Genomic DNA, 17,589 nt, shown 5'->3' on the forward strand with positions numbered 1-17,589 from the left:
GAGAGGTCTGCCCTGGGAATAGGGGAGTATCCTGAGCTGGGGTCCTACCTCTTAGAGTTTTTGTTTTTGTTTTTCAATTTTCCTACTTGTCAGATGCCAAAAACCAGGTACCAAGAACAAGTACTTCTTATGCTGGAGTCTATACAGGCTAATAAGAATATGTAACTATACATCCCAGCACTTTGGGAGGCCGAGGCGGGCGGATCACGAGGTTAGGAGATCAAGACCATCCTGGCTAACACAGTGAAACCCCGTTTCTACTAAAAATACAAAAAATTAGCCAGGCGTGGTGGAGGGCGCCTGTAGTCCCAGCTACTCAGGATGCTGAGGCAGGAGAATGGCGTGAACCCCGGGGGTGGAGCCTGCAGTGAGCCGAGATTGCGCCACTGCACTCTAGCCTGGGCGACAGCGAGACTCTGTCTCAAAAAAAAAAAAAAGAATACGTAACTATACATTTGAATTCCAGATAAATTAAACATTTTCAGCCTCTTTGTAGTGATAAGCTGTGCATGTGATCTAAGAAATCTGATTTACTCCCAAGGTTCCAACTACCAGTTATGTCTCACACCCCCAACTCCCTTAAGCCTCATCTGCATATTTAACAAACACTTTAAATTAAACATGTCTAAACCTTATTCATCATCTCCTCTTTTCCCACCCTAGCTCTTTTTTTATAAACTCATCCTTTCTCTATCCCTCGTTCTTTTGCCAAAATACCACTTAATCTATTGCCCTAGATAGAAATCTTAGTTTTGATAATTTCCTCTGTGTCCCTGACCACATTCAGTTGGTCGCTAAGTCTAAATATCTCTCAAATTTGATCCTTCTCTATTCCCACTGTCACTCCCTTAAATCAAGTTTCTATTTCTGCTACTAGATAGTAGCTGTAAAATGCTTACTGTGTGTCAGAGATTGTGCTAATAAGCACTTTTCATGTAGTATCCTAATGAATTCTCTCAAAATCCTATAAAGTAGGCATTGTTATTATACCTGTTTTATAGATGAACAGACTGATGCTCAGACAATGTATGTATGTATGTATCTTGCCTAACATCTCAAGGTTAGCAGGTGACAGTTTAGGTTTGAACTAGACTGACTGGCTCCAAAGATCTTCACCATCCTTTTACACAGGTCCTCACCACCACTTGGGTTTGAGAATAGCCAACTAAATGGTCTTCCTACTTCCAACCCAATCCACTCTCCATATTTTTCTAGAATACTGTTTTTAAAACACACATCAATCATGTCAGTTCCTGCTTTGAGGCCTCCATCGATTCCCCATTCCCTCCAGGACAAAATTGAAATACCCTGACATGGCATATAAGGCTTTCCCCTTGACACGGCCCCCAGTATGCTCCAGCCATACTGAAATATTTCCAACCCTTTGACAATAACTATGTTATCCCCTCCTCCTGGGCAAATATTAGGCCATGTAACTGAAGGAGTTCCTGGGAGGCAGACATAGAGAAGCACTGAAAAAGGGTCTTGCCCACACATAAACAAGCACACGCTGGTACAATGGGAAGGCTGGGCCTCCAAGTCCAGGCACTGGTAACACCATATGGGACTTGAGTTTCAAACTCCTATAAAGAAATTTACAGAGGTGCAGAAAGAACCTGTGCTTCATCCTATAAACTAAAGCAGGTATTCTATAGAGAGGCACCTTAGGGGAGAGAGCAAAAGAGAGGAAAAGAAGTGAAGCAAGGTAAAGAATTATACCGTAGAGAATACACCTGTAAAAATTAGACCTCCTAAATCTAAAAAAAAAAAAAATTTAAGAATTCCTCACTGAAAGAAGCACTAGAATTGAAGACCACAGGTGGTGTTCTGCTTTGCAGAGGAAGGAGTCATCATTCTTAGACCATCAGACTATTCTTTTAACTGTTTTGGTGCCCTGACCTCCAGGAAAACCACCCTTGACTATCTAATTTTAATTCAACCAAAAACATATTTTGAAACACTACGCTAAGTTCTGGCAAAACAGATTTAAAAGACCAGTCCCTCATCTTGAGAAATTCAATATAAAGTTCATTTCTAACTATAGAGTCCCTGAGGGCAGGGGCCAGGATTTGGTTGACTTTGTATCCCTAGTATACAGCAAAGACAAAGAATACAGGTGAAGCTAAAAAAATGTGGAATGAATTAATGAATGAATGAAAACCGAACCTGTGAGTCTGAGGGGCCTTTCTTAGCAGGTGGTCCCCAGCTCAGAGAATGGATTCTGGCCAATAACTAGGAAAGCTGCCTAAAGGTAGAATGAAGAGTGACAGCCCAGAGCAGCAGCCCCCATCTCAGCTAATCTCCAGGTGTAGGTACCTCGTCACCAGGCTAGGGAAGATCAGCTTCAAGTGCAGACAATGTCTCGCTGCATGTGCAAAAAAAGGTCCTGCCCCAATTCTCATGTAAAGAAAAAGATTCTATATATGATGAACTGTGTTCTTGCAAGAATAACAAACACAGACTCTAAGGCAATGCTATTCCTATTTTTAGCACTTTCATTTTTTTCAAAGCAAGTTCCTTTCCCCCACTAGTTGTAAGCTATTCCTGCCAGCATCTTTGGGAGGCAGATCTATAAGCACAGCCCCATTTTAGAGAAACAAAGATTGCTGCTGAAGGTCATGGAAAATTATCATCATTAGAGACAGGCATCTTTAGAAATACTGTATAATGCTCACCCACCCCTTAACTCTTTGAGTACTAAAAGCAGGATTTGACCTCAGAATTGCCCATTCCTCAGCATACCGTGGCCTTCAGATTCTTTCTTCATTCAGTATGACAATATAGTTTGAGTATCCCTTATCTGAAATGCTTGGGACCAGTAGTGTTTCAGATTTCAGATTTTTTTGGATTTTGCAATATTTGCATATATATGAAGAGGTATCTTGGGGATGGGACCCAAATCTAAACACAAAATTCATTTATATTTCATATAGAGGGTAATTTTATATATTTTTAATAATTTTGTATATGAAACAAAGTTTGTGTACGTTGAACAATCAGAAAGCAAATGTATCAGGTATAGAATTTTCCACTTTTGGCATTATGTAGGCACTCATAAAGTTTCAGATTTTGGTTGGATTTCAAATTTTCAGATTAGCAATGCCCAATCTGTATAAATCTTTCTTTGCCTGCCTTCAAGTTAGGTATTCTTTTTTTTTTTTTTTTTTTTTTTTTGATGGGGTCTTTCTCTGTCATCCAGGCTGGAGTGCAGTGGCACCATCTCGGCTCACTGCAACCTCCGTCTCCTGGGTTCAAGTGATTCTCCTGCCTCAGCCTCCCAAGTAGCTGGGACCACAGGTGCACGCCACCATGCCCAGGTAATTTTTTATTTATTTATTTTTTTTAGTAGAGGCGGGGTTTCACCATGTTGGCCAAGCTGGTCAACTTAGGTATTCTTTTTTTTTTTTTTTTTTTTTTTTTTTTTTTTTTTTTTTGAGACGGAGTCTTGCTCTGTCGCCCAGGCTGGAGTGCAGTGGCGCGATCTCGGCTCACTGCAAGCTCCGCCTCCCGGGTTCACGCCATTCTCCTGCCTCAGCCTCTCCAAGTAGCTGGGACTACAGGCGCCCGCCACCACGCCCGGCTAATTTTTTGTATTTTTAGTAGAGACGGGGTTTCACTGTGGTCTCGATCTCCTGACCTCGTGATCCACCCGCCTCGGCCTCCCAAAGTGCTGGGATTACAAGCGTGAGCCACCACGCCCAGCCAACTTAGGTATTCTTTAAGACATTCATCTTCTGTTTTTACAGTTTTAACATGTAGTCCCAATTTCCTAAGATACTTTTTAGGAACAACCAATGGGCAGGTTTTTTAAGTGTAGGAGATGAATAGGGAGATGAGTAAACGTCTCCTCTGGGTTTGGTCATAATTCAGACAAGGAAAGAAAGCTTGTTCAGCCCTTAGTAGCATTGTCAAGATGAGAATAAAACATTTTGGGAAATATTTAAAGACAAGGCTAAAAGTATAAAGACAAAGAAGATGCAGCTTGAATCTTTTTTTCTTCTCAAAATAGGAACTATTCATCGCCTCGATAAACTTGTGTTAAAAAAAAAAACCTAAAAAAACTAAAATAAAAAGGCTTTACCAAGAATAGTAGACATTGCCTTGGAATCTGCCTGTTTTCTGAGCCTCATTCTCCAGCTTTCCCATTGATTCTGTGAGTTAATCAACTTCTTTCCAATAAAGTACTTTCCTGCTTAATTTGGCCAGAATCAGTTTCTCGTTGTTACCATGGTATACCTGATTGCTCAATCCACTCTAGGATTAGGGTAACCAGATGTACCATCTTGAAATTTTTAAAAACATGATAGTATTTTCGTGTGTTTTCCCCACAAGAGTCTCAAAAGCAGCAATATGTCACTCTTTTCCAAAGAGCCATGGTAAACACCAGTGCTGCCACTGCCCAGGTGGATTTTTGCTCATGGCATAGTTATTATTTGCTGCCAATAACTCTGGTGTTTGTTTACACAAATCTTGCTATTCATCAAGCATATTTTCTCTGTGTCCAAGTGTGCCATCCTTTCTTGTATTCTGCCATCACTGCGTAGGTAAAAGCTAGAAACATTTTCTTTCTGTCTCATTTGCCTCATCTTCCACATACCTGAAATGAGTTCATGGGTGATATCTAGCTGGCTTACATGCTGTTCCAATGGGACAAAGCAGTGCTAAAAGAGGTCAGTCTTTACCCTGCAGTGTGGAGGTACTTTGAAAACTGTCTTGGTTTCCAAGTGGGTAAGACTTCTGGGATGGAACAGCCACTTAAGACAGGAAAAAACTCCCTAACAAAGCTCTTATCAGCCTTTACCAACTTGTTATCTGTATCTCCTGTCTAGATCTCTTTCCTAAGCTCCAGAATCAAATATACAACTTCACTGTCCATCAGGATGTTATGCAAGCACCTCAAACTCATCCATCTGTAGATGGAGACGCTAACCATCTCCTTCTTCCTTTCAGTAATAGAAATTCCCAGGTTTAATTTGGCCAGCCAAGTAGTATATATTTCCTAGCCTCTCTTTTAGCTAAGCATGGCCATGTGACTAGGCTCAGGACAAACATATGTTAGGAGAAGCGATGTGTGTAACATCTGGGCCACTTCTCTCAAAATAAGTGGCTTGCCCTGGAACTCTGCTTTTCTTGCCCCTTCCTGCTGAGAAATGGCTATGAGCAGTCTCGGAAGCTGCATGTTGGAAATGGTAGGCTTATCCCCACAGATTTGGACTCTTACAGGAGAGAGAAATACACTCTTTTGTGTGGGTTACAATATTTTGGGATCTCTTAGTTATAACAGCTTAGGCTATACTTTAAATGGGAAGGAAGGACGGTAGGAAGGTAGAAAGGGAGGGGGAAGGGAGGAAGGGGAACCTTCATCTTCCTTCCTTAACATATTTCTCCTGGCTGGATGCAGTGGCTCACACCTATAATCCCAGCACTTTGGGAAGCTGAGGCAGGCAGATTGTTTCAGGCTAGGAGTTCGATACCAGCCTGGCCAACATGGTGAAACCCTGTCTCTACTAAAAATACAAAAATTAGCCGGGCATGGTGATGTGTGCCTGTAGTCCCAGCTTCCTGGGAGGCTGAGGTACAAGAACTGCTTGACCTGGGAGGCAGAGGCTGCAGCGAGCTGAGATCATGCCACCGCACTCCAGCCTGTGCGACAGAGTGGGACTCTGTCTCAAAACAAAACAAAACAAAACAAAACAAAACAAAACAAAACAAAACAAAACACATTTCTCCTCTTGTGTTAGTTCATGTTGATGAATGGCATCTCCAGCAGTCCCCAGCCAGAAACTTGGAGGCACTTTGACACTCTCTCCCCTTCAACCACCACATCCATCCAAGTCAGTCCTATGTCCTCCACCTCTGGTCACTGTCCAGTTCTCTCATCCTCACTGTACCATGTGAGTTGAGGATCTCATTGTGTCTCACCATGCTTTCTGCAAGTGTCCCCTAGTTGATTTCTGCTACAAGCCTTGTCCATGTCTAATATACTCTCCACACTGAGATCCACATGATATTTCTAAAATGCACATCTGATTGTGCCACTCTCTTGCTCTGATTCTTAAAAGATTCCCTCTAGCCTTCAGGAGCACAAAAGCTCCTTTCAGATGGGGCTACTACCTTCCATTCTTCCTACAGTACTAAATACTCTAACCATACTAAAGTATTTGAGTTTTCAGAAAACATCATGCCCTCCCCTGATTCTTGGCCTTTGCACAGGCTGTTGTCTCTGCAGATTCTCCTTCCCCCATCCCACTCTTCTCTCGCCAGCTCCTACTTATCCTTCAGGACTTGCTCAGCTATCACTGCCTCTAGAAGCTTCTTCCTATTCTTACAGCAGTCACAGTACCCCAAAGAATCACATCACTTTCCCTGAGAATTTCTTATTTAGCCATCTATCTCCCCCACTAATAACAAGTTCCCTCTGCAGACTTCTAAAGGCTGATACATGGTAAGTACTCCATACATGTGTTGAATAATTTAACCCAGTTGACAGATTATAGTATTTATTCCCAATGATTTGTTTCCTCCCCATCCTTGCTTTAGTCCCTGTAGGCAGAGTATACTTACCACCCTGTAGACTCAAGCTTGGCTACATGACTTGCTTTGGTCAATGGGTTGTGAGCAGATGTGCCGTAGCTACGGCCAAGCAGAAGCTTTAAAGGCATTTGTATGGTTTGGCTCTGCCCTTGCCCTGACCCCTTGAGCATTTGCCCTCCACTGTGAGAACAAAATGCTCAGATAGTGGCTGCTCCTTTATCCTGGGTCTTGGAGTAAGAAGAGAATTGGAATTGGGCCAACTCCATCAAACCTAGCCAATCCATAGCTACCCACAGCTGACTGCAGGTCTCATATAATATGAGCAAGAACTAAGTGTATGTTGTAAGCTATTGAGATTTGGGCGCTGCTTGTTTCTGCATCAAAATACTGACAAATACATCTAGTTTGGGTTCATAATAAGTATTGAAGGCCTACTGTGTGCCAAATATTGTGTTAGAAGTTTTATATAGTTTAATTTTAATTATCACAACAACCCTATAAGGTAGGTTAGCTTTCCATTATTAAAGCAACAACAACAACAAAAAAGATAAAATCCTAAGCTGGCATTCAAATCCAGGTCTGTTTGAGCCTCACCACCCCCACACACACACACACACGCTGCCTCCTGGTGAGCCAAGGGCATGGAAGGAGTGATGATACAGGGTCTCAGCTGAATGCAAGGGCCCTACTCCTTATTCAGCACCACTTTCTGTAGGGTTCCACATGCTGAAGGAGAATAGAGAAAGCAGCATGTTCTTCCGAGTTCTTCCATGTTCCTTGGCCCATAAAGAACTCTAGTCATCCAAAACACTTTCTTTCATTTTCAGAAAGCCAAAAACTATCTTGAAGACTGAGATTTTAAGCATGCATATGCTGTGGCTACATCCTGTGTGGCTCCTGAGAGCACAGCAGCAGCCCCTAGTCCCAGATGGGCTCTGATGTGCCATCAGTTTCTGCTCTGTCACTGGGGCACATCCTCTGCTCTCATGTGCTTTGCTGGAGTCCTCTTCATTCGCCCCTTTCCCACTAGATCTTAGGATTTCATTACAATAAACTAACTGCCATTCTTTCTCACTTTTCTTGCACTATTTCCCTGAGTTCTATGAACTCTGTGCCTCAATATCCAATGCCCCATAATAGACACCATGTATGTTCACCGAAATCAGGAGTTATAGTTTGATCTACCTTAACCAGAAAAGAATGTTTCCCTGAATTCAGGCACTTCGAATAACCAAGTCATATTAAGGCAGTGACATTATTTCTTATTCTTTTAACCAGAAAGATATCATGGGCTTGGACAAGTCATTTATTTCCTCTGAGCCTTGGTCTTCTAAAGTATAGGTAGGTAATACCAGCCCTACTTACTTGGCAAGATCAAATGGGATAATGTCTATGAAAGCCATTTAACACACAGAAAAGCATCATAGGATGTAAATAAGTGAGAACAACATTGGGAAAAAGAAGGCATAAGAGTAAAAATAGTTGGAAGGGGTGAACAGGTGAGTCCCAGAACAAAAATTTGGGACTAGAAGGGACATTCTAGGACCAGATTGGCTGGAGTAAGATTCATCCCATCTCGTCCAAAGTATTTGCCTCACTTTACCAGTTCCCAATATGATCACATTTAATTGTTCAGAGAAGAACCTGTCCCGTCCAGCAACAGCTCCATTTGTTCTTCTGAAAATTTGAGGAAGAGCTCTTCCTTTCTACCTGGTGTTTTTCATTCCAATCATTAATGGTCTGAGAAAGTCTGAAGAAAAAAATAACTGGGTCTCCCTTGATGGCTCTTCCTGGGTAAATTATAAAAGGAATCATGTACCTGTCACTCTTTAGCTTTCATTTACAACTCATCAAATTTTAATAGGGAAAATTTCAGAACCCTAGAATCTTAGAGCTGAAGTTAAGTTTAAAAATCACCTTGCTCAATATTTAAGACCAAGATCCAAACCCATGGTTATACAGTGATTTATGGAGGAGGTGGGACTAGAACCTCAGTTCCCAGGTGAGGACTCTTTCTACGAACCGTGTCCTGGTACTAATACTACTAATACTGAACTAAGCACTAGGTACTTGCACTGTAGTGCGAGTAGTGCAAAACTACTCATACTGATACCCAAGTCTATATAAACTAGCCACCCAGAATACTCCTATGTCTAAAGTGTAAACAGTGATGAGGATATTCAAACAACTTCCCTCTCCTAGTCCAGAAAGAAGCATCCAGGCTGGGGGACGATGCCAAGCCGGGAGAGCTGTGCTAAAGTGATGAAAGAAGATGAATAAGGTAAGTTCCACGGAGAAAAGTAGAACAGAGGAGGAGGAGAAATTGGAAGGTATACAGGACAGGAAAAGAGATAACGGAAGTTGAGGTGTCAGCAGTCTCTAAAAGTGATTCTTCTTTCTCCAGGGCTAATAACATTTTAACTCTCTACACCCAAGCCTATCCTTCAGTCACCAGGTGTCTACCTGAACATGAAACCAGACCAACTAATGATCATTCTCTGATACCTCCCTTCCCACTGCAGGCTGGGTTGGGGGCCCCTTCAAGGCACTCCAGAGTACAGATCTTTATCACTGCTTTTGCACAATGCTACTCCATAACTGGTGTCTCCACCACCAGACTGAGTACCTTAAAGGCAAGGGCTATGACTTATTCATCTTATCAACCCCAGCATAACTTCTGGGACATAGGAGTAAGTCACTCACTGACTATTCATGAACAAATATCTTAACTCAACTATCATGTTTTCTGGGAATTTGTTTCAGAGCTGCTGCACCACTCCTGGTTTGGGTTGAGTGTGCTTCCTCCATGCTCTCACAGCAGGTGTGTGGCTCTCATCAAAGGACCTTTAACTACCATGACAAAGTGACTGGAAAACTTGGTTTTTGGTTTTTGTTTTGAGACAAGGTCTCACTCTGTCACCCAGGCTGGAGTACAGTGGCACAATCTCAGCTCACAGCAGCCTCTACTTCCCGGAGGCTCTTCTACTCAAGCAATCCTCCCACTCAGGCCCTTGGGTAGCTGGGACTACAGCTGCAAGCCACAGTGCCTGGCTAATTTTTTTGTATTTTTTGTAGAGATGAGGTTTCACCATGTTGTCCAGGCTGGTCTCAAACTCCTGGGCGCAAAGAGATCTGCCTGCCTCAGCTTCCCAAAGTGCTGGGATTACAGGCACGAACAACTGTGCATGGCTGAAAACTTATTTGAATCACTGACTAGACTGACAACACTTTGAGGGCAAGGACTATGTCTTTCAGCGCCTCATTCTCAGCACTTATTATAATACTTAGAAATCACAGGAATTTAATATGTGCTTGTAGAATAGACAAACAAGTGAAACCAAAAGAAATGCTAATCCAGGGCCAGGCATGGTGGCTCACATCTGTAATCCCAGCACTTTGGAAGGCCAAGGCGGGCATATCACCTGGGGTTGGGAGTTTGAGACCCACGTGGCCAACATGGTGAAAGCCCGACTCTACTAAAAATACAAAAATTAGTCAGGTGTGGTGGCGCGTGCCTGTAATTCCAGCTACTTGGGAGGCTGAGGCATGAGAATTGCTTGAACCCAGGAGGCAGAGGTTGCAGTGAGCCGAGATGGTGCCAATGCACTCTGGCCTGGGTGACTGAGTAAGACTGTCTCTCAAAAAAAAAAAGAAAAGAAAAAGAAATGCTAATCCATCAAGCAATCTTTATCATAGAGATAGCCAAAGAAGCCTCCAGGAAAACACATCGCTTGCTCCAGGAGTGTTCCCAGAGTGTCGACACAGCTCCAGCGTTTCTCACAGCCTCTGCTGCCAGGAAAGGATGAAACGCCACCCATATTCAGGAACAAAGACAGAATGAACCCTCCTTCAAGTCTTATTGCTAGATGGCACCTGTTGCTAAAATAGCAGCTGGTAAGCATTTCGTTTTGTTCAAAATAACAACAACAACAGCAACAATAAGAAAACCAATATATTACAGGAAGCAACACCACAATGGCAATAAGGAATCATGAGGCTAAATATATAACAGGAAGAAATACAGAATTTTAGTAATGAAAGACAAGGAAGGAGCTGCTAGAGCCTGGAGGAAAAAACTGAAGTGTTGATTAGAAATTGCTCAGCTTGCATTAAAAAAGAGAAACAGGAGGTGAGGGGAGCGGAGGAGAAATAGAGAGGGAGTGGGAGAGAGATGGTGGGGAGAGAAAGGGAGGGAGAGGAAGAATGAATGTGGTTTTTTTTCCTGGCTCTCTGTCTCATTTTTAATCTGTTCTTCCCTGTCTCCCTTCCTTTCTACCACCCCCTCAAAACAGAATTCATTGATTGGGCTGGACTAAAATTTCTCACCTTTCCTCTCATGGTTCTCTGTGAAGAATGAGTCTGAATTCATCTCCTCCTTGTCTGCTTCTGTCTCCTCCCTCCCCTCCCCAGCCGCCATTGTTTGCTCCTTTACTTTGCTGAGGCTGAGAGGCAGCTTGTCTGTCCACACCTCTGACAGCAGTGATGGGATGAGGAGAAAGCAGGAGCAGGGAGCAGAGGATGATCAATGGGATCCCAGGAGTCAGTCTCACTTTCAGAGCAAAGAATTCCCAGCCATCTGACAGCTGAGCTGGTCCTGATAACTAACCTGTTGCCTGATTCCAAGCAGAACAGCCTCTCCAGGTGCAGGTGGCAGAAGGCACAGACAAAGCATCACCTCCCTCAAAACAAAAATAAAACAAAAAGCCCTCCAGCAAAAAGCCCAGACAGGCAGCTTAGGAGAGGGCAAATGAGACTGGTCTGGGGTTTGAGAGAACTGGGATCTAGTCCCTAATCAATCACGAACGTGCTATGTGCATACTGCCTCTCTAGGACTCCATCTCTGTAAACTGAGAGGGCTGAACTACAGTTCCTGTAGTCCCCTCCAGTGATATGATTCCATTTCATAAAAAGCTGTGAGCCATCTAAAGAGAGCTCTATGTTTCCCTTCTTCTCTCACTCCCTGCAAACCCCCAGAGTACTTCTTTTAGGCAGACCCCAGCGTGTCTGTAAGAGCATCTCTGACTCAGGGACCCCCTCCCCCGGATGCCTGGCTGACTTCAGTGCTGTTGTGATATAGGCTTAAGGACTAAGTGCTCTGAGAATATTGATAACCGAGAGTAGAGGCAGATTAAGGATGTGAAGAATCAGTGAGGGTGGGAGTGGAAGGCACTGGGAGGCCAGGGGAGCAGGATGGCATGGATCAGCCAAACCCTGAAATTAGAGATGATTCATATTTGAATAATGTGGGAGGGATGAACTCAAAGCAGCCAAAAGAAGAGGCTAACTCTGCTGAGGGTGCCTCCCCCAGCCTAAACCCAGCAGTGGGACAACGGCAATGTTAGGGGCATTTCATTTGAAATGGGAAAAATATTTAGGCAATGAAGAATCTTATTCTGAAGCTAAGGGAAATGGGGTATTTGCCTTTTCTTGCTAAATGTACTTTACCCCCTTTCCATGACTTGTTTTAGCTGTTTTAAGCTTGTTCTGCTTTGCCTAGTGCCTTGATTTTGTCCAGATCTTCTGGCTGGTGACCCTAGAGGTGACAAAACTTCTCATGTGGTACTATTTTCCCTTTTCTCTCCTGCTTTCCACCCCCATCCTGTCCTCACCTTTCTGACCCCTTTTTCCATTTCTTCCATCATTCTGCCTCCACCTTGATTTGAATGGTTGCCTCTGACCCAGTTCAAGTTATCCAGACCTTCCTCACCCCCATCCCACTCCCTTCAGCAGGGCTGCTTTGTGAATCTCTCAGGGCTGGCCACCCGAAGGCCCCGTATCCCTAAGGGAATCGGAATCCTCATGTGGGGAAATGGGTTAAAAACAAGAGCATCTACTGACCCCAGGAGAATGGGGAGAAAGTTCACCAAAAAGGAGGGGAGGACACAGAGGACCCAGCTAGACCAGTGACTTTGATGCTGGGGAGAAGCCCAATGCCTCTAAATCTCTCTGCAAATTATCTTTCAGGGAGCGGGGAGTGCACCTATTAGAAAGGCTCTTCTGCTTTCTAATTATCATTTGGGACCACTCCCCAAATGATACCAAGTGAGAGAGAGCCAGACTCTAAACTCCACAACCAGTGAAGGTTCCCTCCCCATCTCCTTCCCAACCTCCAGTTCCTTGCACCCTCCAGAGAGCCACAGAGAATGCCCTGGGTCCCCCTCCTTCTCTAGGGAAGAAATTAAGGAGACAGTCCTCCAGCCTCCACCTCCAGAAAACCAGTTCATTTAATCAGCTCCCTCTGAGCTTCCTTTATTCCAGCCAGGCTTTTCACAGGACTCACAGCATTACAAACTCAGGATAAGACCGAAGGAGAACCGTTTTATGGAGGGGAAATGCATTCGAAAGAACAACCTCAGCGCCAATGAGTCAAACACCTGCATCTAGATGCGTCTCACTTGTCATTGGGCTTCTTCCCCGCCGCCCCCATCATTCTATCTCTCTCTCACACACACACAAACACATACACAAACACACACGCTGCCCCCTCCCCCACTTTCCACCAGACCGCTAAGCAGCTTTAAACACGGTCAGTAAGGAGGAAAATGGGGGGTGAGGGGGGGCGCGGTGAGAACAGAACCAATACAGGAATATACAAAGTTATTCGTTTCTGTAGAAAAGGACTCTTACCTGTTAGCCAGAAGAGAGAAATCCACCTCAGCAAGACCCTGTCCATCTTCCCCAACTTCCCATCCGAATTACGGAGTGAGGAAAGTGGGAAATGGCTGGAACAGAAGGATCGCTGTCACCTCGCGGCAGCGGAGCGGCGGGCACCGGGCGTCCCTGGGCGCAGCGCCCGCCGGGCCGGCCGCGCAGGCGGGGCCGGGGGCTGGATCGCGCCGCCGGCGGAGCGCGCGCTGCCGCGGGGTTCCGGGGTCCGCGCGGCGCTTGGCGGCGCATCCGCACGCCCAGGCAGCGCGGCGCGGGGCGAGCGCCTCCCCGCCGCAGAGCCCGCCGCGCGGGGGAGCTCGGCCGCCGCACCGCCTCCCGCGCCTCCGCCCCGCGGCCCGCTGCCGCGACTGCCAAAGTTTCTCGGTCACGTGCTGGCCCCCGGCGGCCCAAAGGTCAGCGTGGAGTGATTGAGGCCACGCGGGGAGAGGGGGTCGCTGGGTGGCAAGCAGCGAGAGGCGCGGGGGAGGCTGCCCCGCGGGCCGCGCCGAGCGGGGAGCGATCATCGCGGCTTCTCCCAGGGACGCCCGCGCCCGGGAACCCCAGCGAGAACGCTGGCTGGGGACTCGAGCAGGGGGAGCCTGTGTCTGCGGGCAGCCACAGCCAACCTGAACGGGGAGAGAGCGACAGCGGCGAGGGTGGGGGACGGCGGGGACTTGGCGTAACTTCTTACGGGACTTAACTAGCAAGTCCTCTAGGCTAGAATGTTCGCTTCTGCGGTACCCCGCCCCTCCGTCTGGTTTCCTTTTTGACAGTGCAAGGAACCAGGCAAGAGGCTCCGCAGAATTGAAAAAGGTAGGCGGGAATCTCGCGTCATTACTTTTTCCTGTTAAAATATGAGGTAGAATAAGGGCATCCGGCCCTTTAACAGAAAATATGTAAAACCACAATGAGATAAATGATTATAACGGCTTAAATCCATCCAACACTTTATAGATTCCAGCACGCATTCACATGGATTATTCCTATTTGTCAGACGGATTTGTCTTGTGTCTCAAAATGTATTATTGAGAGAGAACTGAGAAATGTATGATTTGCTTAAGAAATATATTTATGAAGTCTCTACTAGCTGCTAAGAACTAAGGTTACAAAGTGGAATGAGATAGGCTTCCTACCCTTAGGAGCCTCATGTTGGGTCCAGGAAAGGGAGAAAGGTCAGACCATTAAAGACATGATACTTCTTCCTAGTAAAACGGGTCAAGTGCAATAATGGAGACATAAAGTGCCTTGGGAACATAGAGGAAGGAGTAAGTTAGTTGTGGGTGGGGAGGGGGCACCACGATAAAGGAGGGGTAACATCTGAGCTGGCATTTGCAGAAAGCACAAGATTTGAGCCATTCAAGGATCCCTGGTGGAAAGGGGGCAGGCGAGGGCATTCTGGGCAGAGGAAAGAGACATAGCAGAAAGGTCTCAAGTAGCATCTGAAAACAGAGTGGTGCCAGGCTGGAGGGGGAATTCCTGGAGCAAACAGACTCCACACCTAAGAGTGAATGTGTACGCAGACAGGGAGGATATGTATGTGAACATGTGAGAAATGGTAAGAATAGACCCTGGACAGCCGTCTTTTATGGCTGCCTGACATCTCAATTCCCTTCTTATTCTGAGAAATTCCAACTGCAGAAGCCAGAAAGTCTAGAGCCACCTCCCTGACCATCCCAGCTGGAGTGCAGGCCCGGGCCCCTGGCATAGCCAGGCTGACCTCTCCCTCAGAGCTTTTTGATTCTGGAGCAAGTGGTGGATATAAGGAACAAGGACAGTGGAGAATTGATTTTGTCACTGAGGCAGCAGCAGCATCCAGTGTACACGATCAGCTGTGGCAGAGGTCAAGCCACCAGGATGCTCCAAGGTGTGATTTTTGGCTGTGGTCTTGCAGGCTCTCTGGGTTCTAGCCTCTCTTCTACACTTGGCTCTTCACTTCCCCAGCACTTCTTTGAGCCACCCAATATCCTTTCATAAACTCTTTGCTTATTTTGGCCAGGATGATTTTTTCATGCTATGTACTGCATGAGAGAAATTTGAGGACTATTTCCTTTCATATGCAGAAAAATAAAAATATAGGAGGTACCTAACATTTGTGGGTTTCCTTTAGGTTCTAGGCAGAGTTCTACATGTTTTACAAACCTTGTCATTTAACCCTAAAGAGGGAACTTAGGCCCAGAGCATTTAACTAACTTCTCTAAGATCAGGCAACTAGTAAGTGGCAGAGCTAGGATTTGAATCTGACTCTAAAGCATATACTGTTTGCACCACAAAAAGAACATCTACACCAGAAGATTGAGATGATATATTTGTATTATGCTCTGCCATTTGCTGCATCTATGTGTGTGTGTCACACAGTGCACAAAAGAGCTTGAATAGTGTTTATTATCCAAGCATACATAACAGTGGCATTTTGGCCAGGTGCAGTGGCTCACACCTGTAATCTCAGCACTTCGGGAAGCTGAGGTGGGCGGATCGCTTGAGCTCAGGAGTTTGACCAGCCTGAGTAACATGGTGAAACCCCATCTCTACAAAAAATACAAAAATTAGCCAGGCGTGGTTGTGCATACCTGTAGTCCCAGCTACTCTGGAGGCTGAGATGGGAGGACCACTTGAACCTGGGAGGTTGAGGCTGCAGTGAGCTGTGACCACGCTACTGGACTCCAGCCTGGGTGCCAGAGTGAGACCCTGTCTCAAAAAATAATGGCATTTTATGCAAAACTTGGACATACGAGCAAGTTTATATACGTGAAAAATGGGAGATGGACTGAGTGAAGGGAGCCTGGATGTGTATATGAAGTGGAACGTGAATGCCCACAGAAATGAACTCATGTCTGCTCAGAGGAGGTGTCTGTGTAGTTGAACAAGGAATCAGGAGACTTGAAGAAGAGCTTGTGCCACAATGAATCATAGAATGCAGTTGCCTTGTCCATCATCCCAGAAATGTGTTTTCCATGTAGTGCCCTGCATGTCTACTTTATAGCCAGAGAGGTACACATGGTGTATCCTGAATCTTCCTGAGTGAGTGGGGCCCAGGCCATCCTGAAGGGGATGCTAAACTGGAGTGAATCACAGTGTGTGCCCCTCCATCACCTTGCACATGTTACCAAGGTGATGAAGGGTTAATATAAATTTTGAAGTATATGCAATGATTCAAAACATGTAGCCTAAGGGATGGAGGTGGAAAGAGGATGGGAGAATGGTGTTATTTTTCCATATTGGTGGTGGGTGATGGGATATGGCACCCAGAGTCCCAATGTGGTTTCTGAACTTCCAGTATCAGGATGATATTACTATGTTTGCTTAAACACAGATTCCCAGGCTCTACTAAAAATAATGAGATCAGAAACTCCAGGTGGAGCCCATAAATCTGCAATTTAACCACTTTCCCCAGGTGCTTCCGATGCACAGTAATGTTTAAGAAGCAATACCTATCTTTTTTTTTTCTCCTGGGAAGCTGTTGAGCTGATGTTTTCTAATGAGCCTTGGATCTGGTTAAGCTCCAGTTGTTCATTCATTCTGACCTAATAGGACAGGACCCCAAATAGAGTGATTGATTCATCACAGCCAAGGAAGGGGTCTGGATCTGCAATACTTCAAACTTTCTACTGCAACGAGACAAACATGTCAGAACAAGGACCTGTATGGGACCAGAACAAGATTCCCAGGAAGCCACAGCTGGGATTGTATGTGGTGGGGGGACTAACAGGCTGCTTCAGCAAAGCTCTACACTATAGAACAGAATTAGGACACAGAGAAAAGAGAAGTGAACCACCGCAAGGAGACATGCTGGTAGCTGGTAGCAACCACATAGTTATAAATATAATGTAGCTGAATCCTCTTTAAAACATGATTTCATTGCAGACACACAGGCATGCATGCACATGAATACTGCTTAACGTGAGTCTGTTTAAAGCACACAGATAAAATTATATTTCTACTTCTCTCTGATCCTGCATTCCAAGAGGAATATATGAAGTATGACTCTGAAACAGATACCATTTTTCTCATGTAAGTTTGGTCCATCTTTTTTTTTCTCTTGCTACCTTTTGGGTTTGCTATCTTTCCCATCCTCCATACCTTCAAAACCACCCTCAATGAATTATAAGTTAAAAAAAAAAAACTAAATTAAACCAAGGAACTAAAAAAACTGGAACCAAAAAAACCAAGGAACTAAAAAAACTGGAGACTCTAGGCACCCTATACTGAAAACCAAAAACATTTTCAATCTTGAAGTCCTTTCATGTTGAATAAATTGTTTCATTAAGAAAATGCTTTAAAGAAAGGAAATGCAAGTATACAAATGCATTATGCCAAAACAAAACAAAACAAAATCTGAACTTGGACACTAGACACCATACTATCTAGAAATTTAAAAAGGTAAAAGGCTGGGACAATGTGTTGAAAATT

General features: G+C 44.8%; 1 protein-coding gene across 3 annotated transcripts in view; it reads right to left on the minus strand.

The window, feature by feature from the left end:
- ILDR2 (immunoglobulin like domain containing receptor 2) overlaps window positions 1–17,589 on the minus strand; it is an 81,651-nt gene that overhangs the window by 54,656 nt on the left and 9,406 nt on the right. For 2 of the 3 annotated variants that reach the window (XM_063625051.1, XM_063625049.1), the window contains exon 1: window positions 13,162–13,407. The exons of the other annotated variant lie outside the window; for it this stretch is intronic. In XM_063625051.1, the coding sequence (XP_063481121.1) occupies window positions 13,162–13,207 (46 nt within the window). In that variant the 5' untranslated portion in view covers window positions 13,208–13,407. Of the gene's footprint in view, window positions 1–13,161; window positions 13,408–17,589 lie in introns of those variants that run through there. 3 annotated transcript variants of the gene reach the window in all.

This window comes from Symphalangus syndactylus, chromosome 12 (assembly GCF_028878055.3).
Source record: "Symphalangus syndactylus isolate Jambi chromosome 12, NHGRI_mSymSyn1-v2.1_pri, whole genome shotgun sequence".
NCBI lineage: Eukaryota > Metazoa > Chordata > Mammalia > Primates > Hylobatidae > Symphalangus > Symphalangus syndactylus.